At 27.5% G+C, this 27,889-nt stretch overlaps 5 protein-coding genes across 5 annotated transcripts; 2 read left to right on the top strand and 3 right to left on the bottom strand.

Annotated features, from left to right (window-relative positions):
- Window positions 1–3: 3 nt before the first annotated feature.
- On the top strand, window positions 4–14,618 carry LOC143221288 (protein lap4-like; the record flags this gene model as incomplete). Its single annotated transcript, XM_076446765.1, has 25 exons — window positions 4–33; window positions 127–369; window positions 467–712; window positions 834–918; window positions 1,401–1,565; window positions 1,678–1,853; window positions 1,913–2,047; window positions 2,134–2,289; window positions 2,369–2,449; window positions 2,533–3,333; window positions 4,312–4,419; window positions 4,485–4,664; window positions 5,118–5,147; window positions 5,518–5,676; window positions 5,747–6,127; window positions 6,269–6,424; window positions 9,857–10,300; window positions 10,581–10,692; window positions 10,776–10,832; window positions 10,907–11,024; window positions 12,413–12,518; window positions 12,681–12,794; window positions 12,895–13,023; window positions 13,239–13,439; window positions 14,349–14,618. Coding segments are annotated over 25 exons (4,683 nt in total), but the record flags the coding sequence as incomplete, so codon positions are not given.
- A 2,896-nt stretch (window positions 14,619–17,514) lies between these two features.
- Window positions 17,515–18,660, bottom strand: LOC143221290 (33 kDa inner dynein arm light chain, axonemal-like). The gene is given in 7 exon segments (XM_076446768.1): window positions 17,515–17,550; window positions 17,629–17,826; window positions 17,900–18,045; window positions 18,125–18,257; window positions 18,328–18,356; window positions 18,359–18,482; window positions 18,568–18,660. Coding segments are annotated over 7 exon segments (759 nt in total).
- A 490-nt stretch (window positions 18,661–19,150) lies between these two features.
- LOC143221291 (alpha-2-macroglobulin receptor-associated protein-like) lies at window positions 19,151–20,694 on the bottom strand. The gene is made up of 7 exons (XM_076446769.1): window positions 20,494–20,694; window positions 20,267–20,408; window positions 20,016–20,186; window positions 19,841–19,942; window positions 19,662–19,764; window positions 19,434–19,590; window positions 19,151–19,351 (listed from the first exon to the last, which is right to left on the bottom strand). The coding sequence occupies exons 1-7, from the start codon at window positions 20,692–20,694 to the stop codon at window positions 19,151–19,153; spliced, it is 1,077 nt and encodes a 358-aa protein (XP_076302884.1).
- An 856-nt stretch (window positions 20,695–21,550) lies between these two features.
- Window positions 21,551–25,504, bottom strand: Alix (programmed cell death 6-interacting protein-like protein AliX). Its single transcript, XM_076446767.1, has 15 exons — window positions 25,293–25,504; window positions 24,880–24,995; window positions 24,577–24,704; window positions 24,184–24,462; window positions 24,004–24,105; window positions 23,719–23,941; window positions 23,519–23,642; window positions 23,273–23,450; window positions 23,039–23,200; window positions 22,773–22,916; window positions 22,477–22,692; window positions 22,207–22,356; window positions 21,990–22,131; window positions 21,721–21,909; window positions 21,551–21,657 (listed from the first exon to the last, which is right to left on the bottom strand). Exons 1-15 carry the CDS (start codon window positions 25,496–25,498, stop codon window positions 21,551–21,553), a joined length of 2,466 nt encoding a protein of 821 aa, XP_076302882.1. The 5' UTR covers window positions 25,499–25,504.
- Window positions 25,505–26,761: 1,257 nt separating this feature from the next.
- On the top strand, window positions 26,762–27,882 carry LOC143221292 (transmembrane and ubiquitin-like domain-containing protein 1; the record flags this gene model as incomplete). The annotated part of the gene is made up of 3 exons (XM_076446770.1): window positions 26,762–27,059; window positions 27,135–27,441; window positions 27,546–27,882. Coding segments are annotated over exons 1-3 (942 nt in total), but the record flags the coding sequence as incomplete, so codon positions are not given.
- Window positions 27,883–27,889: the final 7 nt, after the last annotated feature.

The raw sequence follows: 27,889 nt of genomic DNA, 5'->3' as shown, positions 1-27,889 counted from the left end.
AATGATAGTCGATCAGCATCTACAGATGAGCAGGTAATTATATATTTGATTTTTTGAAAATATTATGCATAGAGTTCTTCGATCTAAAGAGATATCAATAAAATATATATGTATTATATTTTTAAGGATGTTTTTCAAACATTTGGTTTGGATAAAACTGAGATAAAATTAATATTGGATAAAACTGATATTTCAACAAAATCAAACGATGTAATAGTGGATACTATAGAACAAGAATCATTGAAACCAGAATCTGTAGAAAATGAACAAAAGGAAATTGTACCTGGAGTTGTGGCTGATAATACAGATTTCCAGATTAGTAATGAACCAGAAGTAGTTTCTAATCAATATGTTACAGAATCTAATGCTGTAAGTGCTTGTACTAATAATAATTTATCGATTTATTTATTTGAGTTTATTATTCATTTTTTTTATTGTAATTCTTTTCTCTTTTTCTTTTTTTTAGGATGTAGGAACTGAAGGTTTAATATCTGAATCAAAAGATAGAAACGATAAGGAAGAGGATGAATCTGAAAATGAAGAAACACAAAGACACGTAGAATTTTCTATAGCAGAAGGTACTGATTATGATGGTGGTGGTGATTCAAATAGACCAAACAGACTTCATCGTAGAGATACTCCACATCATTTAAAAAATAAACGTATCCATGCAACAGTAGATAAAGAAAAAGTGGCTTCCATTATTGCACAGGTAATTATTATCTAAAACATAATTAAGAAACATTAATTAAATAAGTATATATTTGTACACATATGTAGATTTGTCTGTAATTAATTAAAACGAATTTTATACAGTTTTTAATATGTGTTAGGCACTTCTGAAAAAAAATGACGAAATTCCCACAACCACGTCAGCACCTGCAGAATCTACAGAAAATTTTGACGCTCAGAGTCAAGGTAATATAATTACACTTATTACGTCATTTTTTATTTCTTTCACTATTTTATATCACTTTTAAATTTATTTGTTAAATATAACACTATATATGTTACATGTAAAATAAGGTGCTTCGATTCGTAAACTATCATCTTGTCATAAACTGTATTAAACGGCGAGCATTTCTGAACTTCCTAACATGATTGCTTTGTAATCACTGACAGCAAATAGTCCATGATAAGATATTCTTTTTTCATTAGCTATCTTATCATGTATCCAGTTATCTATCTAGCTCGATATAGCAAGTACACCGAACGTAAAGAAACTAATATTAAATATATTAACTAATGTTAAATAGTGTGAATAAAAAGAATAATTAAGAAATGCCTAGAAAATACAGATGTTTTGTGAGAAAAAAAAGAAATGGCGGTAAAAGTCAGTAGATCGAGTTGCAACTGTATAATTAAATATAGTAACATCAATTAAATTTATAATTGTATAGGTGCGACTTCTGATGCTGAACCGACGATTGAAGTACGAGAGGAACAATACGAAATTCATATTGAAAGAACGACAGGTGGTCTTGGATTGTCGATAGCAGGTGGTATTGGTTCAACCCCTTTTAAGGGTGATGACGAAGGCATTTTTATTTCCAGAGTCACCGAAGGTAAATAAAAATTCAGTTTGAAAAAAAACATGCTTCCAATTTTAAAATATGTTTTCTCGACATATAATATATTAAATGAAATTTTATATTTTAGTTATATTTTTCTTTATAGGTGGACCTGCAGATTTAGCAGGTTTAAAAGTAGAAGATAAAGTATTGTCTGTAAATGGTGTTTCAGTCGTAAATGTAGGTCATTATGATGCTGTAGAAGTTCTAAAAGCTTGTGGACGTGTTCTTGTATTAGTAGTTCAAAGAGAAGTTACGAGGATAGTACCACCATATGAACAGGTAGCATCTCATAATATGCATATTGTATATGACATCATTAATATTAATATACTTAACAGGTATCTTCGAGAAAAGACTCAGTGTGCTCTAGTTTAAGTACCAGTAGAGCTCCAAGTGCGACGTCTCATGTTTCATCTACAGGTTTACCGCATAATTTAGAAAATGGAGATGCTTTACCTCATGATGTAATTAAGGTACATATTTATTAGATTTAATAGTGGTAATATATAACATTTAAATTGAAGTAAAAAATTTGTTAATTTATTTTTATTTCAATAAGTCTAAGAAAATTCCTGAACCCATTTCTTCGGCAAAAACGGGCAATGAACCAATGATATCTGTTCTTGTTCACACAACATTAATACGGGACCAAAATGGACTTGGATTTAGTATTGCTGGTGGAGAAGGTTCTCCACCATTCAAAGACAATAGTGATGTAAGATTCTAAATTTGTAAAATTATTTTCAATGCTTAGTTTTTATATTACTTACGCTTATTTTAAATATAATGTTTAGGCAATATATATTTCAAGAATAACTGATGGTGGTGTGGCACAAAAAGATGGTAAATTATTAGTTGGAGATAAAGTAATATCTGTAAGTCTAATATTTAACATATTAGAATTATGCTTATTATAACTATACCATCTGGTTTTGCACATCATAAAATTACTTTGTAGATTAATGGAGTTGAAATGAGGGGGGCTAAGCACGAGCAAGCAGTCGCTTTATTAACAGGCTTGGAAAGATTCGTTCGATTAGTTGTCGAACGTGAAATTCCACTTTCGCAAGCAAATGCAGCCACAGTTGTAACACCTTCAGAAAAGTCACCACGAGTTATCGGTGCACCTAGACCATATACCGGGTTGTATAATGCCAATAGTTATATAGCAAATAGACCAGGATATACCGGATATCGACGTTCTATCGATGCTGATAGAACTTTATCTCCAAGTCCCACTTCAAAAACACCTCCACCTATGAAAATCGAAACTACCGAATTACCGAAAATGAACGGCGTTACGGAATCAGGAAATGTTAAGAATGTTTCTTCAATATCATCAAGTCCAACAAATAGTCAACCACATCCACAACCTGCCCCCAGGCATAGTATTTCGCAACCGACAATTACACCCACGACAACTGCAAGCTCAACGCCCACATCTTCTACAGAACCCAGGTCAACCTCACCCCAGGATGACATACAGGTACCGAAGCCTATCACCAACGAAGAATTTCAGGCTATGATTCCTGCTCATTTCCTCCGCCCTCCTACTTCCTCACCGTCACCAGAGTCCCATCAAGGCCCTATCGTGACAGTGACTATAAAGCAGCCTGATAATCTACCTGGAGATGTTAATTTTCCTCCGGCTCCTACTACACTTGGTAAAGTTACTGAGACCATCACAAAGAGCACTCTCACCGAGACCGTCGTTACTAGGGTGACTGAAAATCAATTGGTACCACCAGTAATTATTGAGGTATGTGCTTGGTAGCTAGGTGCATGGATTATGTTGCACATGCAGTTTGAAGAAAGTTACACAATTTCTTGTTGAAATAATATTGTTTATCCTTTTCAATTAACAAGAATCATAATGAAAAGGAAATTTGAAAAATTTGTTTTATAATTTTTAAATATTTAATTTATTATATTTTCTTCGATACGGGAATAGTTTGCACTTTTTTAATATTTTAGGTAAAAGTTAAGTATTTAGTATTTATAATATATTAACTTATTTCCATGCTTGGATGATAATCACAATCTTATTAAATATTATTTTATAAAATTTTTATTCGTACGTTTTAATACTGTATTTTGTAAAACATATTTCAATGCAATCAATTATTCATCCCTAAAACAATTACAATTTGGAAATGGTGGTTAAATGGTTTTCTTCTTTATGCATGTTTAATTAAGAAAGTAATATTTTCATAAATTGACATTGAAGTATTTTATACAATAATGCTTGGTAGAATTTTTTAAATAAAAACAATTGATCGCTATTTTCAAAAAGACAATTTCGACCTCGTTATGGACATCACTTATATTTTTGACTTTTATTTTCATAATAAATCATATTTCCATTTGTTGCATGCCTTCATATTTCAAATTGATCGTTATTGGTTTGATTCATTAAATATAACTATGTCTCAGTGTGTGCATTGTCAAATTATACTTAAAGATACTTGGTAAGAATTGGTTGTATGGAATGTTATATTCTTTTATACCTTGGGTGCTTATTCTCTGGCATGGAAATAGGTAAGTAGTATAAGTTACACATATTCTTTTATTAAATATCAAATTATGTGCATTCTTCAGCCATAAAATTTTATTTTTCATTCTTCAGAAAAAGTTTCATAAATTACCTTATATTTTTAATATAACTTATTTACCTAATTTACACAAGATAAAGATTTTATACATTCGATTTTTTAACAATTGAACATTAATTTTATAGGACGTAGTTCTTGTAAAAGAGGGATCCTTAGGATTCAGTATTATTGGTGGTACAGATCACTCATGTACCCCATTTGGTGCAAAAGAACCTGGAATTTTTATATCTCATGTAAGTTTATTAACAGTCTCTTAATATTCAGGATTTTAATAATATACAAATTGTACAAATATTAGGTTGTGCCTGGTGGTATAGCAGCAAAATCTGGTAAATTGAGAATGGGTGATAGAATATTAAAGGTAAATGGAACTGATGTAACAAAAGCTACTCATCAAGAGGCTGTGATGGAACTTTTACGACCAGGAGATCAAATTGTTCTTACCGTTCAACACGATCCATTACCGGAAAATTATCAGGTAAATTGTAATTTAATTATTTGCTTGTTATTATTATTGCATACAGTTTTTGCTTTTTAATTATAAAGTAGCCATCTAAATAAAACACGCTTATGAAAATGTATCTTTAGAAGTCACAAACTCACAATGAATATAACCACGCTTTTCATAAATTGTAATATTTTAATGTTCTAATTTGAATACTGTAGAAAATTTGTTTTTCATATTGCATTTCAATGCATTGGGTAATCAAAATTCGTAAACCTATTTAATATACTTACATGTATACGTAAAATAGTATTTTTTATTAAACAAAAAATAAAATAAAGTAGTATCTATTTAGTCATTAATACTTTATGTATTATATTCATCAATGAAATGCTTACATCTGCAAATAATGGCACTTTGTGCTTTACTCACAATCGTTTCGTTACGCCGTTTCCTAATGCTATTATTTATAATTTGTCCTACAAGCTGGTCGAAATAGAGTACATCCCTGTGACAGTAAGTACTCAATTTATTTGACCTGTTATTTTTTATTTTTCGATACCACGCTTATCCCTCTGTTAAAGTTGCAAGTAAGCTCAGCACTAAATCACAAGCAATTGCTTTTCTGCTTACACTGAGATTATACAGAATTTAAAAATCGTTTTACTTGCTTTTTTTGCTTCATATTAAATTAAGATAACTGATAGTAACATAAAATCATATATAATGTATTTATAATTGTTTTACACATAAATATATTGTATTAAAAATATAACTTTTAGTATTTTTAAATAATTAAAAAATATATAAACTTTGTAAAAATTAAGCAAAGCAATATTATATATTTAGCAGTAAAAATATATTTAAAAGTAATATTGTATTTTAGGAATTGGTTATTACAAAAGAACCAGGTGAGAAACTGGGTATGCATATTAAAGGTGGACTTCGAGGACAAAAGGGTAATCCCCTTGACCATACGGATGAAGGAGTTTTCATATCCAAAATTAACTCAGGTGGTGCAGCTAAAAGAGATGGAAGACTGAAAGTAATTATTTTTAATGATAATTATGAAGTAAATATTTTATCTCATGATTTTATTATTTTCGTAATTTTAGGTTGGAATGAGACTATTAGAAGTCAATGGTACATCATTGTTAGGCGCGACTCATCAAGAAGCAGTAAATATATTGCGATGTTCAGGAAACACAATCACGTTAGTGGTTTGTAAGGGATATGATAAAAGTGAAGTTGAACCAGTATTGCCAATATCTGATGGAAGAGATTCTAAAGAGTCTAGGACATCTAAAGAATTAAAGGATCCTACAACAGAGGGTACTAAGTCGTTATCACAGAGTATATCAAGTCTGGATCGTGATGACGAAGAAGCAGCAACTCTTAGACAAGAGCAAGAAATGAAAGCTGAACTTGTAGCATGGGAACAAGAAGAAAGAGAACGTGCTTTACTTGAACACAGAGAAAAATCTACTCCTGAAAAAGTAAGGTCTAGTATTAAAAGAATAGAATACGAAGTAGTGAAACTGATTAGTACTTAAGAATATTATATTAGTTTTAATATCAAATATTTTTCAATATTTGGTTATATTTCATTTTTTATATTTTGTTTATATTTGAAACAGGTATTAGATGTAGTGAGAGCAGCTGAATCATTAGTAAGCAAATCAAGTAGTCCAGTTGACATGGTTGTACCACCAAAATCACCAGGTGGTACAAAAGATCTTAAAACAACCACTATTGTGATGAGCAAACATACTTTAGCACCTCAAAATACAAATGTAAGTACTTTTATAACATTATAAACTTAAGTAGAAAAAATGATTACATTTGCATGTCTTTAAAAGTATAAACTAACTCGCAAGTGGTTTGCTTTTATTGGTTATAATGAAATGATCTTACTAATAATATTTATACAATAACTTTAGCTATAATATTTGAATCATATTTAAGGACTCTCTTATACAATTAGGTGGTTTTAATTTTTTTTTAATTTAGTTTTAGAGTAATATAACATTTTTTTTTATAATACATTTTTGTAAATGATGACTCTTGCATAGATGAATGTTTAACTTCATACAATTATTATTTTCTTTTTAGTTATATAAGTTTCTTTTATAAATAATTTTAAAATTGTTGCTTTTGATCTTATGTTTTATTTAGAAAAAAATGCATGAATTTGTGTATTTTATTGAGAATCATTTGTTTATTTATTTATATATATATATATATGTGTGTATAGTATGTACATGTGTTCACGAATACATATACATATGATTTATTAACAAAAATATTCCACATTTTATTAATGGCACTGGAACAAAAGGAGGGACACGTTTAAACATTTCAATTTGTAAATATTAAAGATACAGAAAGGAGTTAAAAAAAAAAAATACCTTTTAATTATTTTTAAAACAGAAAAATTATTATGGTACAATGTGGTATTAATAAAAAACGTTGCTCTTCCCATTGTGTACATTCTTATATGATAGAATAAGCATGGACGTTTTTACATAAATATATTTTATTTTTATTTGTTAAAGGCTATAAACTTATATGTTTATTTATGCACAACCTTTTGAAGGAATAAGAAAATATAATATAATAACAAATTACTAATTCTTAGCTATCTACAAAGAGAAGACAATATTAACTTCTTAATTTCTTTTTTACCTTTTAAATGATTGTACATTTTGTATAAGTACATTTTACTCTCAATTTGATACAATTATGAAACAATTTTATTATTTATCATTATTCATACACTCACCATAAGTCGTACTATTTATTTTAATACGTGACGCATGAAATGTACATTTGTCAGTGTTCTTAGCGTCGCATGCTCTCCTGAGCGGCAAAACAAGAGATGTTTCACATGTTTGCAGACAGTGGAAGGTGATAGCGCTACTTTGGCTGCCCTCTAACAGGAGTGAGTCGTTCGACCCTCTACTCATTTTCCCTGTGTCTACGTCCATACCTCTGAATCCGCAGGACTGTGCCATAATAAAATTATTCTAAGGAATTCATGTCGTTAACTCGCATAATCATGGTGTTTATTGCGTTTCATGAGTATCACTATTGTACAATTTAACTATCGTTACTCCATTTGTTACTGATACTGCCATTATAATATTAAGTGTAATTATTGCGAATATGCTGACTGGCTAGGTTGATTCTCTGTGATTGGTTTCTTGTTTTGGTCCAAAAAAGGGTCAAAATTTTAATCATCACAAAAATGTGATATCCTTCTTAACTACAGACTCTTTTGTACATATTCATCAGTCCTTCGTTCATGAATATCAGTTAAAAGATGAACATGAAAAGATACTTCTGTGATAGGTAGACAGATGTCATAGACGACAAGAACTTCCCACGTATTTAACGAATATTTTTTAGCGATATTTGTACATTGATTCTTAAACTTATTTCATAATCTATTTTGAAAGATTGTTGGGCGTCTATTGCAATTGATTAAGCTTAAAGAAATTATATGAACGTCTGGATACTGAGTCGAGAATTACTAAAACTAAAAGAAGAAATAATGACAGTAAACCGATTCCTGTTTTGATGTAAACATAGGGTATCAAGTATATTATTATGTTTTTATTAATCTTTATAATAATATACTTGAAACTTACATCTCACAGAGAACACCGGCAATACTGTCCTTTCCTTTGTGATACACGATTTGATAACCAAAGGAACGATATACAAACTTATTTAAAAAAATAACTTCCAAAAAATAATATTATTACTTAGAATATTTTGTACGTATTATTTTTTAATAATTATCTCTTCTACTATTCTGTTTTATATAATATTTAAAGAAAATTGTAAATTTATTATATTATTATTTTTACAAATATTTTAGTATAATATATAAAAGAAATATTAAAAATATCTTTTCAATATTATTAGCAAAGTAGTTAATAGAAAGAAAAGTTACTTCCAGAAATTTAAGTATTATTGTATGCTAAAGAACAGTTTATATATTGTAATTTATAATTATACGTCATTTTATATTCATTTAAAGCTCATTCAGTTAGTTACATATTATTGGAAGGGAAAGATAATAATCAATACGTGTATCACTAAGTAGGAGAGTGTATCCAAAAGTATCAAGTTCTATTTATTTGTATTATTGTATAATGTGTACAGTAAAAGAAAAAAAAAAAAAAAAAAAAAAAACGAATCGTCTATTAAGACATAAAATATATATTTTTTTTCTTTTTTTTTTAAGTTATAAATACTAGCACTCTTGGATGGTTACTTCTACAGTAAACTCATATCATTATTGAAATATAAATCAATGTACTGTATTCTACTAATGTTCTATAAATGTTATATGTTGATATAAATCTAATGGACCAGATGTTTATATATTATTACAAAGTATAAAAATAAGATAGTATTTATCTAATTATAAAAAAAAAATTATGTTAATGTTGAAGTTCCAGTTGACCGACATAAAAATGAATTACGTGCAGTGCTTTATTCAGATGTATCAATGCGCCAGGTTCTTCTGAAAATGATTGTATTTATCCCATTAGTGCTATAAACTATGAGAGAATACATTTTTCATATTCATATTTAGTAATGCAAAGATCACAGTTCCTGTTACTGAATTATGATTTGGGATAAAAGTTACCTAGTTCGATCGTTTCGGAATGTCTTGCGATGCATTGATATGTATGATAAGGTGATGGAGAGAGGGTACAAATGTGAAGTAACTTTATAAAGTCGATTTTAATATATTTAACATCATTGGAAGGATATACAAATAAAATTATGCGCAAAGCTGCATTAATTGTTGCAATAATAGTACAATTGATATAATATTGAATGTATAAATGGTAAAAAAAGAAGAATATTGAATGAATAAGTTCAAAACTGATTCCTTTTTAATTCTAATATAGATTTTGTATGAGATGTAGTATTGAAAATAAATCTGTTTTTGAAATATAGTTACAAGTTTTATAAAAAGTAAATTTAGTAAATTTACAGAAAAAAAGTATATTTTCTCATATAATAATATAGAAGTTCTACTTTTTTGTTCCTAGTTAATTAATTAATTTAAAAAAATTATTTCATTAGCCTGTTAGTTGTATGTTTATGTAGTGTCTAACTATAATTTTATACTTTTATTGTGTTCTATGTTGCAGTAGAAAATTGTATTGACTTTACTAATATAATTCTTCATGTTATTTACTCAGTCACTGAGGAAAGAGAGAGCTGGAACAACAGTGGACAATCCATCGCCCAAGTCTCCGGTCTCTACTCTTACTCCATCGATGAATTTCGATCGTACTACTGCTGTCCAAAGCTTGCCATCTCCAAAGAAAAAATGTTCCATACCCAAACGTAGTATTACATTTGCCGATCTTCCTCCAATTTCTAAAGAAGAACCAATTAATTATTCCATTTCGCCTTCAATGAAGGAACCTCCTTCATCTCTGCATGATAATAAATTTACTTCCGATCCCCAAATTATTTCTTATAAAAAATTCTCTCCAAACCCTATCCAAACTACTCACTCTCGTTTCAAACTTCCTCCTACACCTTTAACTGCTCCCAAATCCATGGGAGATTATGGCACTTCGGTTCCTTTTGGTAAACGACAGAACGCACGCTCTGTTGATGGGAATAATCAGGTTGAGGTGGGTTTTGAAAAGCATGTTTAAATAGCACTAATGCACTACTTTTCCTCGTTGCTCTTTATTGAGAATGTTGGTGCATTTAAATTAAAAAATTTTACTGCATAAGGATTATAACTTTTATTAACAAATTACTTTGTATGGTTTAAGTATAAATTGATATGCATGTAAGAGGTTCAAGTGTGCATATTGGGAGTGGAATTATAGATAAAAATAATTTACAGTTTATATTTCTATACAAATTGTTTTTATAAAATATTAATGTTAATGTTTTAAAATGCAGCTTTCACCAACACCATCACCAACACCACCTTTAGTGAAGATGTCAGTTAGTGATAAAAAGAAATTATTTGAAAGTGCCATGGAAGAACATTTGAAACCTTCCCCTAAACCAGGTAGATGTTATTTAAAGTATTTTGTATGAAAAAGATTTAAATAATGCAATAGATTATTCTTTTATATATTCTTATTCTTTTAGAAAAAGTATTCAGTTTTCTAAGTCAAGATGAAGTTGAGAAAATGAAACAAGAAGAAGGTATAATATCCGTTAATTATATTAGTAAACTTTTAATTTATATGATCATCAATATTATTATTATGTGTTTTCAGAAAAAAAGATCGCTACTCTAACGCGAGATGAATTAAAATCATGGGCTCAACTCGATGAAAACGAAGGTTTGGAAGATTTAGAGGAAACATTAGAAGATCAGGATAACCGGCGACCTAAGTAAGCTAAGTTGTACTCATTCTACGCATTTGAACGTGTGATTATTAAAATCTTTTTATCTTATTATTTCTTTCTTTGTTTCCACTTCTTCGTGTCTGCATACTACAACAAGAGAAATGAAAGAGAAAATACTGCCTATTAAAAAATTGCATACGCGATGCATCAACATTGAAAATATGATAGTTGTAATATTGTTTTTTTTTAATATTTTAGAATCTTAAAACAATAATATAATTTTACTTCAACAAATTTTGCTTAAAATTTTTATGCAACGTATATTTTTTAACACTGCCTACACAAGATATTGTAGTAATATATTAAATCTTAATAGATTATTGCAAAAGGAATGAGAGGACAGAATTAATTTACATTACATATATGAGTATTATAACATTTTACTGTAGTACATATTCTGTATATAAAAGTATACAATAATGTAATCATACTAATTACTTTCCATTTGTAAGATGGTAAACGTATTTGTCTATTATACGCGTATTGTGCAAGACAATTATCTTTCAATCGAAAAATAATTGTGTCTATATAATGACCAAATTTTTTATAAGTATTAATTAATAGTTTAAAGAGTAACAGAATAGATATTTTTTATGTCTCTAGTGAAGTTGTAGTTAAAAACACCTCGACGTTTTATACAGAATGACTGAACATCATGTAAATATCAGTATTTTTATACCTGCGATAAATTTTACATGTATATATAATTTATATCAAGTGCTTTTTGTCGTAGCTGTTACTTTATTACAAAGTGTGCATGCTTATTATAATTATCGTATAAATAATTTTGTTAGAATTTAGCGACTGCTTTTTATAAAATAACGTATATTTGTACATAGGCTTATGAATTCACATTCACATTGTACCTTGCAGTTCAGGTTGTGGTTATGCTTACACAGGCATTTACTGCACTATAAAATTACATGTTCCATTTTTTTACTAAGACAAAATCATAAATTTATAAAAATTATGTACATTGAAATATAACTTTCATAAATTTCACGCTTTAATACATTTTTTTCACATGCACTGCAAGCACAATTTAAAGATTCTAAAGAATAATTATTGTGTATTTAATATTAACATATGTTTTTACTTGTATTTATATGAAAGTCTCGCTGCCATTCAACTGATGATATAAAATTAATTATTTTTTAGAATCTTTTAGCATCGATCCGATTATTCATAGATTTACAGTTGATGTGTGGTGTAGTCTAATTTTTTTGTATTGTTATCGTTTGTATATAAGTCGTACAATATTTTTTTCGCATTTGTACTGAACGTTGCTTTTGTACTTCCTCTTTTAATGAATAAACATTAAAACTGTGGCACATGTATATGATTTGTCAGTGTGCATGCTCGTTACCTTGCAGTAGCCGACTGAGTTCGCGAAGTTCGATCCCCCTTCTGCAAAATCTTCCAAGCAGTGTAAGGACAGCAAAAGCAGAACGTCGCTTGAAGGAAAGACTAATACAGGAGGTATTATTTTTATTAAACGTTGTTAATTATTCAAGTGCCTCTAATTGTTTCAAACATATAGTTGAAATATTAATTATTGTTTAAAGTGATTTAATACAGATACAATATCTATAATACTTAATAATATACATTTTATTTCTTATTTAATTTTGTATTGTCTAGGGTATAATCTCGGACGAAGATGAAGAAAGTCATTTGAGTCCTGCTGAACAAAGAGCGTTAAGGGCAGAGAAACGAGCGGCGTGGAGACAAGCGCGCTTAAAATCTCTAGAACAGGTATAAAAATGATATCATTTAATGTTCTCTGTTATACTAAAAACATTATTCATCCATGGAATAATGTTTAAATTTATTTATATTAAATATTCACATTTAGGATGCTCTTCAAGCACAGATAGTTATTAAGAAAATGAGTGAAATGATGGATACTACAAATAAGACAGACTCAATACAAGATTCCACAGATACTGGTACCCCTATTGTTGAATCAGAAAAGGCAGCTGATGTAAGCATTTGTAATGAACCTTTATTCTAGTCATACCACCAATAAACTAAACAGTAAATGTAATCTAACGATGTGTTTGAAACAAATTAACCAGCATTTTTTTATTGTATTACTAATTACTTCTTTGCTCGCCTGTAGTTCTAACTTAGTGTTCGTATATTTACAATATTATGTTAACTACAGTGGTACCCCCTTTGTCTGTCTTACTATCATAGTTCACTACGTTACGGCCGTCTAGTGCAGATTTTCCCAAACTTGCTGTACGCAGTAAAGTGGGTCCCCCTAAAGAGATACGCGAATCCGAGAAAGTAGTGGACGAGAAGGTCACTCGACGTACCGAGGAATATGTGGATGAGGTGACGGGTGAACGTCGTGTGCGAACAGTCGAATACGTCGAAAAGCTCATTGAGCGACAGGTATTATAAATTCTAGAGTTTGCACAAGATTGAAGCACCAAATATTATTTAATCACATTATGGACTAGAGAAGTCTCTTAAGTGAAGTTCAATTTTAGCACTATTGTACTGGAACTTCGATATGTTGTAATTGGTGTTTAATTGAAAAATGTAACAATATAACAATTGTTACGGGAACAAATTTTAACTACCCAAAATTAGTGAAAAATGACTACAATATATAATACAAATATTATTAAGCAAGAAGTTTTAGTACAAATAATAGTATATACTATTACTAAATAATAGAATAATAAAAACAATGAGGCCATGATTTAAAAGAAATTAAGAATATTATATTAATGTTCTGAGTAACATAATTAGGAAAAGGGAATATTCATAAAAATTGAAATAAAGAGAATGAAAGTTGTATTTTTTAGTGTATCCATATATTTATAATTTATAAAATTTTGAATAATCTTGTGTATATATGCATGTTGCTTTTAAAAATATTTTGCTTTAATGCACAAAATGGAAACATTAGTTCAATGGTTGTGTTTGTTATTCCAAGAATCCAACACTGACCATGGAAGTACAACCTGCACCACCTTGAGCAATTGATTTCATTTCCACTGATCACTAACAAACTCTTCTCACACTATTGGTAATGCTATTATTGATTTTCTTATTCACTATTTACTTAAGCATGTACAAACGTATATTTTTTTTAATAATATCTTATTATAATTATTTTGGTGGTACTGTTACATATCAAATGCTACTACTGCAAAAGTATTAAAAATTTAATCTGATTTTATAATATAATATATTTGTCTACGTTTATTGTAATTAAGTTAGTAATTACATGTATCAATATAAAAATTTCCTTAATTTACCTTAGCCTTTGCAATTATATATTTATGTAATTAGGTTGAAACTCTGCGAGAAAAGATTATATCACTGGAATTAAGTAATGCAGAAGATGAAGTAGAAAGTATCACTGGAACGGGTGCAAGCGATGCGGAAAGTGAAAGCGAAGAAATTACTGGACAGTCTTCTACTGTGAGTACTCCACAAGATAGAAATGAAACAATTATATCTACAAGTGCCACTGAAGGTGCCGCTCCTAAAATAAGTGCAAATACTGTTCTTGTTTCAAAAAAAAAGAAACGAAAACGTTCGAAAAAAGGTCGTCATTGACCTGAGATAAAAATATTGGTGCAAAATGATAAAAGACATACGAGAAAGTTTGTGAAGCATTTTTTTTTTTTTTGTTACATCATTGTGAAAGTGTGTTCTAATAATACAAACTTTGCATTACATCGATCTACTTTATACATTTCAGAATTACAATTTTTATTATATCGGTGCATACAATATTACAAGTTTCTCGTTGTGCGTTGCTTTTTTGAAGCATACACATATATGCATAACATATAATTTTTTATCCATCATTTAATATAATAGTTAGATGTATTGAGAATTACGTTTATTTCTTTAATAGATCGTGCTATGTTTCTGATATTAACATACTGATTTTAAAATAATACATCTGTCATTAACATTAGCGCGTCATAGTTTCTCCGGACTGGTGCAACATAGTAATTAGCAATCGATTTCCTTGTTTTTTTATACATTATAGAATTTGTATTTTATACTTGTTTTATAAGATTTGACTTCTTATTATATTGATAAAAAATACGTCAGTGCTGAATATGATATCAAAATAGTATTTTTACAAACAGTACTATGAACATTGCTATGTTATGAAATGTATTTATTAAAGTCAGTTCACATGAGAAATTGATGTGATTCAATACTACATTGCTCTATATAAAATGATACACATTCCTTTTTACAGGTTTTGTTTTATTTCTTAGTCTAAATAACATTGTATTTTAATATAAGCAATTCTTAATTTTTCTTCTTCAATTGAAATAATGATACAGAAACAGTATTGGGGTCACTGAAATGAACAACATGCACATTCAAATATTTTAATATAATTACAATTGGTTTCAAATGTGTGTAAAATAAATTATTAGTTAGTTTAAACAAAAAGAACAATATAAACTACGGCTAGTTATTGTGGTTTTTGTAAAGTATTTTATTTATTTTCATTTAGAAATAGGTAAATTAATATATATGTTATATAAAACAGTTTTAATTTACTTTAAGATTCATTCTAAGAAACACATATATTTAATCTCATTGTTAAATATCAACAATTTTTAATCATTCATCTTTAGAAAGAAATTTATTTAAAGTTTAAAGTTTATTATTCATTTTAAAGTTGAAGTTGCCACTAATGTAAAATGAGTATTACATTTTTTTAATTGTTTTAATTTTATATACTATTACTATACCTATTCATGATTACCTTTTTTAAATTTATTTCTTTTAATTTATTTATGCTAACCGTAGTTATATTTTACTGTTGGTATATTTTATCTTACAATACACATGACGTACATAATTTCGTAAATAATGTACTCAATTAGATACTCAAATGTACACAAAAAAGGTGGCCGATGTATGACAAGTATATATAAAAATAGCCAAGACCTGAAAAAAATTAGTATCATAATTTTTTTAAAAGAATATATCGACTACTATCGAAGAAACGGAATACATAAGATATATGCTGTTTCTTTATTGCTAATGATAATAGAACCTTTTAATAAATATGTATGAGATTGCAAAATATAAAATTTGCATTCAATAATTTTTTAGAGTAATTTGAAATAAGAAAATTAATAGATTCAGTTGATGTTATAAACGTATAATATTTGTAACCTCATACAGTTCAGGATGAAATTGCAACATATATAGTTAGTGAAAAGAAAAATTAGAAAATAATAATAGTTTTATTATTTGTGTTCTAGATGTAACATTTTTTTTAATTTTTTACACATTTGCAATAATAAGAGAAATCACCTTAAGTATAAAAATATCGTTTTATATAGATCATATACGATTTTCAATAAAACAGACCATATTATTAGTATTAAGATCTATGAAAATTATATATATAAATTAAAATTTGTAATATAAGCAAGCATTAATCGAGACAAGTATACTATTAACTGCGGTGTAAAGTGCGATTAAAGGAGCGGGACCAATTTATTAAATTTTGAATAAGATTGTAAAAAAAAAATGCAGAGTATCTTCTTTCCTATAGCTATTATATATTGATAATAAATATTTAATATCCATTATCAGCAATAGAATTGGAAATAGCACTACTTATTAAAATTGTATGAGAATTATAAAGTGCCAACATTAACTATAAATTTATAGAAATAATTTAAAAAGTAAACATTTCCCAAATAAAAGAAAGCATTTTTTTATAATACTATATATAACACGATAGGAAACATTGTAATAGTTATAGTGTTAAATATTATACAAAATATTTTGAGTATACTTTTAACATGATAATTATAAAATTATATTAAAATTCGTGTTCATTAAAATTGGATTTATAACTAAAATTTCGTAGAATTTATAAAAAAATTATACCATTTTTTTAACACTATAATGATAGGTTGGATAAGACAATTATAAACTTGTATTATTTTTACAACAAATAAGAAACTCACAGTTGGAAACTCCTATGTTTAGAAGTACTTTACATCGACGTTAAGTCCAGGAATAAGAATAATAATTTGTATGTACTTTTGAAACCTTTGTATTTGTTCTTACTTTAGTAATTAATTATAAAAAAAGAATATTACATTCTGTCACGTATATTTTATATTTTGATAATACGATATACCTGGTTATATTAAATAATAAATCGAAACAACTAATTTACATGAATAAATTAAAAAACTGTATTTGACATAATACAATAAAAATACGCTATTCATACAACTAGTACCTTAATGTTTATGATACTATCATATGTTGACGAATTAAAATATGTATTTATTTATCTATGTTTTTTATTAAACAATATTTATACATTTTATAATGTTCAACAAATTTGTGAATAAAGGATGTATGCAAGTGCAAATTAATCGCGAAATAAGAAAATAAATAAAATATCTTAATGTTTTTATATTGACCTTATTATGAAATTAAAATAAATATTTTATCTTTTTGGTGCAATAATTCCCTCTAATTGTGTCTGAAATAAAAATAATTTAGTTATTAAAGTTTTTAGATTTTTTTAGAAGTAACATAAAAATTATGCATAAATATTTACCTTCAATTGTTGGTTTGTTTTTTTTAAAAACTGTATTTCTTCTATATGCTTTTTCTCCTCAGCTTCCCTTAATTCAGCTGCTCTCCTTTCAGCCTGTTCAAATTTTTGTTTTAATTCAACAACTGCTTTTTCTAATTCAGCTTTTTGTAGTTGTAATTCATCTGCAGCTGCAATTAAATCTTCCTTCCCTTGTTCGGCCTATAAAAATTATACTAACATTTCAATATTTCTTAACATGTATTTTTCCATGTATTAAGAAAGCAATGCATACTTGTAAAGCTTTGCGCATACCGAAAGCAATACTGCTTTGGTACAAAGTTTGATATGCAGCTAATGTCATCTTAAGTTCATCTCTAACTCTAAGTAAAAGCAATCCACGTTCTGCACAATTTACTGTCACCTGACGTATTATTTCATCTACAAAACAGTTATGTAATGATTAAAATTTCGTTAATACAGTATAATAGTTACCATTTAATGAATACAAAAGACTTACCAAAACATTGTGTATAAAGTTCTCTACGTACTGGACAAATTCCAGTTTCTCTTGCTTGTCTTTGCTGCAATCTCATGTCTAAATGTTCTTGTAAATTAATAACATCTAATCTTGTTGCTGGTGTACTTGACACCTGATGATGATAAATTGAAAAATAATATATTAAAATTTATAAATTATATATCCAAACAGAAACATCTTACTTGTTGAGTCCAGATTTGTCCATCATCTTCCATTGCTTAGGTGGTAGTATTCTATTGAGAATTTCAGAAGTTTCATGTCGTGTATCAAGCGTAGGAATAGTGGTTTTAACTTTACAAACTGTTGCTCCGATTTTCGGTCCTTGTTCTTTAGATACCTGTTTTAATAATAAAATACTTCAAATAATTTAGAATAAATTAAATTTTATAAGATCAACAAAAATTTACTGGGAAAGATTGAACCTTTTCTGGATGAGTGGTAACTAGAACTGGATTGTCATATTTAACCAAAGTATCCATAGTAGGAATAACTCGATCCTTTATTGTTGTTGCCATTTTGTTGCTTATTTATTCACTTTATTCGGTAACGATATATTCTAAGAAAAAAGGAGATCGTTTACATGTTGTAGATATTTAACTGTTTATTTTCACTATGGTGTAAACTCGAATCTCTTAACAATTACCATAGCAACATTGATATATTACTATGTTACTACATAAACTATAGTTACTAGAACAAAAAATTACAAAAAAGCAACTTATGATTTAAATGAATTAGACAATACGATCTTTATTATTCTAAATATAATAAAATCATACAAGTTTAAAACTTATTTATATATTATTTTCTTATTATATAAATTTTTAAAAATATATCATGTAAATATAATATAAAATAATACAATTCCAAATTAGATCTTTATAAATCTTACATCTATATATTTTTATATCTTTGCTAAAAATATTTTCAAGGTAACTTTTAATTATAATAATCCCAGAAAGAAATAATATTTATGTAAATTTGTTAAAACATTATTGGCATATGTTAGAGTTCAGAATGTCTTTGCATGATTTTTGTTTCAATATCTGTATGTAATTTTTGAATAGTTCTCGCGTGTTTTTTAATACTTTGTTCCATAGTAGAGTCATCTAAATACTGTTTTCCTTGACGTGCGGCTTCTAAAGCAGCTTCTGTATGCAAATAACGCAATTTGAGTAATCTTCCTTCATAGTGTAACAATTCCTCCTAATAATCACATACAATATTAATAGTTGATAATGTATCAATTAAATACATAATAGCAATTACTCTTTAAGTATATATTTACTTTTAATGAAGCACGTTCTTCTGGAGAGAATTGAGATTCTAATACAATACGCCATAAGCCTTGCACTTTTGGTTCTGTAAATTCTTTATGATTTGGTCCTTTTGCAATTAATTCATCTAAATGTTCATACTTATTTCTAAGTTCTACGTGTTTTTCTCTGAAATAATATATTTAAAATTTTATAAAATATATATCAAATTAACTCTGTTTCATATACAATATACACACGTAAGTAAGGCTGCCTTATCTAATTTCCTTCCAGAAACATTGTTGGAGATCTCTTCCTCCTGTTCTATTTTATTCCAAGATTCTGGTTTATGATGTAAACTATCTTTAAAAGAAATATAAATCTTATTCCAATTTATCTTAAGTTACTGTATCATATAGTATATGATAAAATTACTAACTTTGATGTATTTCTGTATCATCAGTTTTTAAAAGACTCGTGTATTCATCCACTTTATCTTGATAATGTTGAAATTCTTCTTTTAAAGTTTGTAGTTCTTCAGCTATTAATTAAAACCATTATTTATAATTAAAGTTTACAGATTAAAAATTTGTACAATTCCCCATAACACTTACGTGTAAAACCAGCTAATTGAGCTTTTGTCCATAATTTATCTAATCTTTTATCAGTAAAAACATTTTTGGAAATATAATGATTACCATCATTTAAAGCTTTATGTTTCTTTAGTAATTCTGGATTCTCTGTGTCATTAAAATGTTCCAATAATCCATAAGTGCTCATAATTCCTTGAAGTAGATACAAATTTTAAATAAAAGAAATAAATCCATTTTCAATATGTGTAATTGTTCTTTGTATTGCAAATTACCAATTAATTTTTTCCTCAAACGCGCTTCTTCTTCACCATTTGGATCTTTCCCATCAGATTTAAAATGTTTATATGCAATTTCTTCTTTATCGTGAAGTTTTAAATCACTGAATATTGACTGTAATTTTGTATCCTTTAAACGCTATAAAAACAATTAATTTTTATGTATTTTTTTATTTTTCTTATATACATAAACATATATATTTTTATAATATATTAATACTTACATTTTTTGCTTTTACCCACAGTACATTTAATTTTGCCATACGAAATGGTTTGTCTAACTCGCGAATAGAGGTTAGCAATTGTAAAGTGTCTTCATATTTCGGTTTATTTGCTTCTGCTGAATACTTATTAAAAGCTACAGTTGTATGAAATAGTAAAATGCATAAACTTACTGATAAACAAATATTTCTTAAAAATGCCATTATTTTTCGCTGTATGTACTTCTACCTACTTTCGCACACAAATTGCAATTATATGATATATAAATAATCATCTGACATCTACAGATTTATCTACAAAGCTTTTAAAAAAGCATACGTTCGTAAAACAAAAAAAAAATGTATTTCAAATTCTGACAAATTTTCCTTTTTATATATAATATAAACACATTTCTTTCAATAAAAATATAATATAAAAACATATGGTATTATGAATATTTATTAAAATCAAAGGCAAATATAGATGAATTTCTGTAATTATATTTAAAAACTTTACATATTTTTACACTGATTTTAATGTTCTTCATAATTTAAATTTGTTAAAAAGAAGTTATAATATTCAATTCTAAAAAAAAATGCAATTAGAAAAGTAGTAATTATTATACATCCAAATACTGTTAATATATAAAACTATGTATTCATAAATATAAAAGAAGCGTCAGAATATTGATAACAATGAAATGATTATGATTTGTAGATATTATAATCATTCACTACGACATATTATATTACAGAATGTATTTATAAATTGCACGAGCATTATTATATTTAAATTTTTTCTTTTCCTCAAGCAACATTTAAAGCTCAACTCATATCGCGTATTGATACATTGATACATTCTACATCAAAGTTCAACTGCACGAAATATGATAACAATCAAAGAATATAATTTCTTCAAATTGATTTTCAACATGTTATCTTTTTACTATTCAATATTGGACAGATCGAAACGCATTTCGAATTTTCCACAGCGTTATAGCATATACATTTTCCCCCATTCTTATAAATTTTATATGGCTACATTTTGTAATCACAGTATATATAAAATATTATTTGCTTTTCAAAACGGACGTCCTTGAGGAGGATGTTGGTTACCGCCATAACGTGGCAGAGTTGCATATCCACCATAAGGAGTTGAACGCATATTTTGATAAGGATTATAATTTCCTAAAAACAAAACATCAAATATAACATATATTTATAACGTATATTTTTCATTTTTTAAATCACCTTGCGTGGAGTAAGGCATTGTTGCGTATGGATTATATGCTGCAGGCATAGGAGGAGGGATATATGCGGGATATGGTGTAGTAGGACCAGCTCCATACGGTACAGGCATTCCACCTTGGAAATGCGTAGGATACGGTAATTGGGATGATCCACTTTGTTCTGTTCCCGATTGACTTTGTCCGGGTAATCCTAAATGTTATTATGTAAATTAAACATTTAACAAATGATAAAAATATATACGACATTATTTATCAAAATCTTGTCTGTACCTCCGTGATGAGATGGAATGTTAGGAGTTGTAACTGGTCCAGTATGACTTAAATTCATTGTTAAATCTTTTAGTAATTCTTCTTTCTCGGTCTTCCGAGCGAAACAGAAATCTGATATTTTATTTTGGAAGACTACCAACAACTATAAAAAAAAGTAGACTATAGATTTTAATTTTAATACAATATAATCAATGAAAATATTTAGATCGACATTTACCTGTGTTAAATCATTATAAAATTTTGCACCTTCGTTTAAGTTGCTTTTCAATTCTTTAAATGCATCATAAGCACTTGCTAATTTACATAACATCGTTTCTCTTAAACTACCACTACCAGATTGTTCAGCTGTAAATTCTGTATGACATTTCTAAAAATCGTTTTAAAATTAATGTGTATCACAAAACATATTATAAATATATTTATTATCAATGATGATTTATAATAATCTTTTATCACTCATTTATCATACTAAATCATTTTGACATACTTGAATTTCAGCGATTAATTGTTCTTGGCGGGAAACGCTATCTCTCACTTGTTTTTGTAAAGGTCCATAAGATTTTCCTATGCTTTCTACTGATAAATTTGGTTCATCAATTGCACCATCTTTTGCAAGCGCGGACAAAAATGTTGTTTTCATATCGATAGTAGTAGATTTTAATTCACTTTCTATAACGTCACGTTCTGTTTTTAATGTTTCAACCTTGAAAGAAAATCAATCTAATAACACAAGCAATTTAAAAAAATTGTATAAAAAAATATAAGTTTATATAAAACATTTACATCTTCCATTAGTTTTCTAAGTTGAGTAACAGTATTGCTTTCTTGGACTGCTGATCCAGTTGGTACAGTATTAATCAAATCACTTTCATTTAAACTTAAAATTTCCATACCTTCCTTATGATTTTCATATTTCTCACGTACAACCTACAAAATATAATAATCATTTTAGAAAATCTTTTGCATATATAATTATTTTATGAATCATTATTTATTTATATATAAATATATATATATATATATATATATATATATTTATACATATTTACCTTATCAGCTGACACAGCATTATTAATAATTTCACGGTATTTTCGTAAGGTAATAGTAAATTGTTCTGTTAAACGACTGCTAGATATTCTTGTCCAACGATCTTTAAATTGTTCTCTTAATTGATCATCAGACTCGCGTTCCTCTTGGAGCATTCGCTCACTCTACAAAAATAGCAATGACTGAATGAATATATCAAAAAGAAAATTATAATTTTCTTTTCTACATCTCTTTACCTCGTCTAAAAGTTCCTTATTTCTTTGTAATAGATCAGGCAATTCTTTCATACAATGTTCCAATGCTTTAATTCCACCTGCATCTTTTACATATTGAGCTTTTTCTAGCACAGATTGAGGTAAGACGGTTCCACTTGTATCCTCAATAGCTGCTGGTAAATTTAAACTTGCCAATACACTAAAAAAATAATTATTAGTTACGAAATAAAAATTTAATATTTCAATAAATTTGTATAATCATTGTACCCATTTAAAATTTGTGTCATTTCACGTAATTTTGATATTTCTGAATTAACCAATTCATTGCGACGAACTTCAAACGATGATACCGCTTGATGCACATTAACAGGCAATAAATCAGCAAAAAGGTCTAAACATATAAAATATGCAGAAAAAATAATTATAGTAAAAACAGTGTTTTAAATTTATTATCATATATAACAAACCTTTAAAGTTTGAACTAAAAACTTCAGGCATTGGTATTAGTTTTGCAACACTAGCTTTTCCAACTGGTTCCAAAGATTTTATATCTGGTATTCTTTCATGATAAATGAAATCATTATCTTTTTTTACTTCTGTTAGATTCCTTTGAGCTCTGTTAGCATAATCTTGGAATAAATAAGGTTTGTTTGAACGTTGTTGTGCAGCTTTGAATAGTTCTACAGCATGCTGAAAATTTGTATTTTAATTTAAATGTTTAATGTAACATACTTTTAGCTTCTAAAATTTACCTCTAATCTGGCAATTTCTTCTCCAATTAATTTGTTATTTTTGCATACTAATGATTGATAAAATTCGGTCATTGCACGGTATCCAGCTTGTTTTCCTGCAATCTATATTATTGCATTATGTATGATTTTTAAGCATTTTTTAAATAAATTCTATATATAAATAAAATTGTAAATACACACTAAAGGAACCCATTCTTTATCCCAAAATGCCCTGAAAATTTCCTTTTGGAATAATTTTAATGCATCTACATATAATTCTTCTGCCTGAGCAGCTAGTTTAGCAATGATTCCATCTTTCATAGTATCATGAATTGCCTTGTGTACAAATATTTCTTGAGCTTGTGCAAGCATTAATGCAGATAATGCACCTAATGTTTCTGGACTAATATCTGGTGTTGGTTCTTGTTGAATTGCCATCATAACATTTGTTTTAAGATAATTAAAGATACCTGCAGATTGCTAAAATTTATATATTAATTGAGTAACTAATTATTATGATATATATTAGAATAAGTATTTATATCATTTTTAAATTATGCTACTATGTTTAATTAAAGGAATTAGAATATTTACTTGAAACAATTTTGCAGTTAACTTCAATCCCTCATCACTCTCTAAAGATTGTGCTGCTGCAACTGAACTTTGCAAAGCAGCAATATTAAATAATACACATACTTTTTCATATGCTAGTGTGCTAATTGCTGAAAACATTATATATCATTAAATTAATATTATCAATACCATAATTCAAAATACCGATGTAATCAGTATTGATTTTATCTTATCTGCATACTTATTCACTAATCACTCAAAAATTAATCAAGAACAGCTTATATCTATACAAAAATAATAAAAAAATATATTACAAAATCTTACTTAGACTGAGTTTTCCACCAAATATGGTACGATCAAATGCATCCTTCCACTTAAATGGAATCTGTAATTCATGGGCAGGTATCTTGCCCTCTAATGCACACAATTGATCATAGTAACTGAAAAGAAAAATATCTTTCTTATTTAAAAAAATATATGATCGAATATGAACGAATATAATATTGTTTATTATGGTAGTTAGATATTTTAATAGTATGCTATTAAAATTGCATCAAAAAGTACAAATTTAATAAAATACTATTTGTCATTAAATTCCAATTAATTTTAGAAAATTTATTATAATATTTTACAGTACCCCTAGACTTTATAGAATAGAATTTATTAAAATATTTATTCTTATTGGTGTAGTAACATAATTAAAATTAAAATAATAATTACTAAAAGATGACTCATACCTGTATATAACCTCTAAAGAACTTTCATACTTTTCAAAAGCTCGCCACAAAGCATTGTTCCTTAATTTACTAAAGTCAGAAATTGCTTCGGTGTAATCTTTTTGATCGCTTGCATTACTATAAGTTGATTTAATAATATTTGTAAGGGGTTTAATTACATCAACATCAGATGGTTTCTTCAACGGTATCGCAATTAGCTCAGCCATTTTGACGTGTGACTAAAATCGAACAAAATACATACTACTTAAATCTAAGGTATTACATATATTTAATACCATGACACGTGACATATTAAGATGTACAGTACATTTACATTATAACGTGAAAAAAGTTTTTCAGTTATACTAATTTTGTAAATTTAAAAAATAAGATATTTATGAATTTATTGAATATAATATACTTTATTATTTATTTTAGTTTTTATAAAACTATTTTAAATATTTAATTTATTATTATAATTTTATTTTTTTACGTAATAATGCACATTTTTATAACTTTTTTAATAAAGTAATGTAATTTCAATTTAAAGTAAATATGTTTAGAAAACAGTATATGGGATAATTTGATTAAAGTTTTTTAAACAAATTTATAAATATACACTATAACAAATTTTATACACGATAAGTGTGATATAATGTATTATATTGATATATTATTTTGTTTTGTAGAATAACAACAAATAATTATACTCTTTATATATGATTTTAAAATGATGAAAAGAATTCGCGCCTTCTAGATTTATGTTTTTATTAATTATGAACTAGTCGTGTATGTCGCTGCTTGTCATAAATTATCTGCGTCATCTCCAGATATTTGTAGATAAGATTTTTATAAATGGTGAAGCTTTAATTTTATTGTGTTATATCTGAATCATATAAATTAAGGTGAGGATAAATAATTATAAGAAAAATAAAAAGGTTATACGACAATGTAAATTTTATTTTACGATACAAAGAAAAGAATATGACATTATTATCTCTGCCCCGATTTCTTTGAAACGTGTAAATAACATACACTTACTACATTGTAAAATATTAAAAAAGTGATGCAAATGTATTCTTATAGTGCAAGGTGTTATTCATCTTATTTTAAAGTTTTATTCTCATAGAATAACTTACACAAAGAAAATACTATTGATTTCACTTTAAACATATCTTAAAGGAGATCAGGGTTATTTTTTTTTACTTATTATTCATATATGCATGAAAAATGATAAACAAATCAATAGTATCATTATCTCGTATGAAAATAGAATAATATAGTTTTATCTGTTTTTAACATATATACTGTATAATTGTAGTTAACATTTAATAAATATGGTCATATATAACAAACAGAAATATGTTTAATATATTATTGATTAGTATAAAAGATGCATGACTGTTCATTTTTTCCATTTTCTGCAATAATATTAATATTTTTTCTATATATTTATATTTATTTGTACAGGTTAATCTTAAATCATAAAAATGACTCTCATTGAAGGTGTTGGAGACGAAGTGACAGATTTTTTTATTGTTGTGGTTGTCCTTGTAGTAGGATGGCTTGCTTGGTATTCTACAAGTATTACAGATCAACCACTAATACGCACTGTGCTTGTATTGCATAGAACACGCACACGTCTAGCTGAGCTTAGAGCTAGTCATCAAAATTTAAGTTTATTTACACGACCTCCAAATTTAGAAGTGACAGAAGAAGAAACAATAGAACCAATCACTGATGATAATAATGATAATGTACCAAGTTGCCCTGAATCATCTGTTGCAGGTGATATGTCTTATTTAGAAATATTTCTAAGAATATAATAAAAATATTCAAATTATTTATTGTTTGTGACAATAGAAACAAATGAAGAAATTTCTCCTGACACGCATAGAACATCAGAAGCAACAGCTACAGAAGAAGTACTTATTGAAGCTATGGATTCATTTAACAATGATAATGCAACTTTATTACAACGGCAAACCAAAATAAATTCTTCTAAAGAAACAAGTATATCAACATCGACATGTAATGAACCTATAGAACATGAACGTGAAAATCTTTCAGCAACTGATGCTAATGAAATTAGTATAAAACTTAAATTTATAAATGATGATCAAAAAATGGTTACTGGTAGTCTAAAAGAGTTGCTTGCAAATTTTAAAAGGTACTGGCTAATATTCTTTCAAATACAAATTTCAATTACAAATATATATATAGAGACATTTACAAGTAAAATCTTGTATATAATAAAATTTTACATTTTTGCAGGAGACATTTTCAAACAGAACTTGATGCACAAAAATTAGTGCGTTTAATTTTTAATGGTCGTGTACTGCAGCCTGATAATCAAACATTGGAAAGATGTGGCTTGTATAACAATTGTGTAGTTCATTGTTTGGTTCATCAACCACGGCCAAATCCTGTACCATCTCAAACACCAACATTAGACAATTCATCACCAATTTATTTTAATCCTCAGTCATTTTCTGATATTCCTGTTGGCACAGGAATTAGTTCAATACATAATGAGTGGGATTTGAGTAGACCATTAGTGGTTATTTTGACTGTCATGTTAGGTTTCGCTTGGTATTCACGATACCATTATGCTCAAT

This window comes from Lasioglossum baleicum, unplaced genomic scaffold, assembly GCF_051020765.1.
Source record: "Lasioglossum baleicum unplaced genomic scaffold, iyLasBale1 scaffold2158, whole genome shotgun sequence".
Taxonomy (NCBI): Eukaryota; Metazoa; Arthropoda; class Insecta; order Hymenoptera; family Halictidae; genus Lasioglossum; species Lasioglossum baleicum.
Note: the sequence above shows the minus strand (reverse complement) of the source record. Positions and strands in the feature narration are given on the sequence as shown.

Coding starts and splice junctions, on each gene's coding strand:
- LOC143221291 (XM_076446769.1), bottom strand. CDS start 20,694: ATGGCATTTTTAAGAAATATTTGTTTATCAGTAAGTTTATGCATTTTA. Junction 19,943..20,015: donor TCAATTAGCTGGTTTTACAC/GTAAGTGTTATG, acceptor TTTAATTAATAG/CTGAAGAACTACAAACTTTA. Junction 19,765..19,840: donor TGATACAGAAATACATCAAA/GTTAGTAATTTT, acceptor TTTCTTTTAAAG/ATAGTTTACATCATAAACCA.
- Alix (XM_076446767.1), bottom strand. CDS start 25,498: ATGGCTGAGCTAATTGCGATACCGTTGAAGAAACCATCTGATGTTGAT. Junction 22,693..22,772: donor TTAGAAAACTAATGGAAGAT/GTAAATGTTTTA, acceptor TTTTCTTTCAAG/GTTGAAACATTAAAAACAGA. Junction 22,357..22,476: donor AATTAATCGCTGAAATTCAA/GTATGTCAAAAT, acceptor AACGATTTTTAG/AAATGTCATACAGAATTTAC.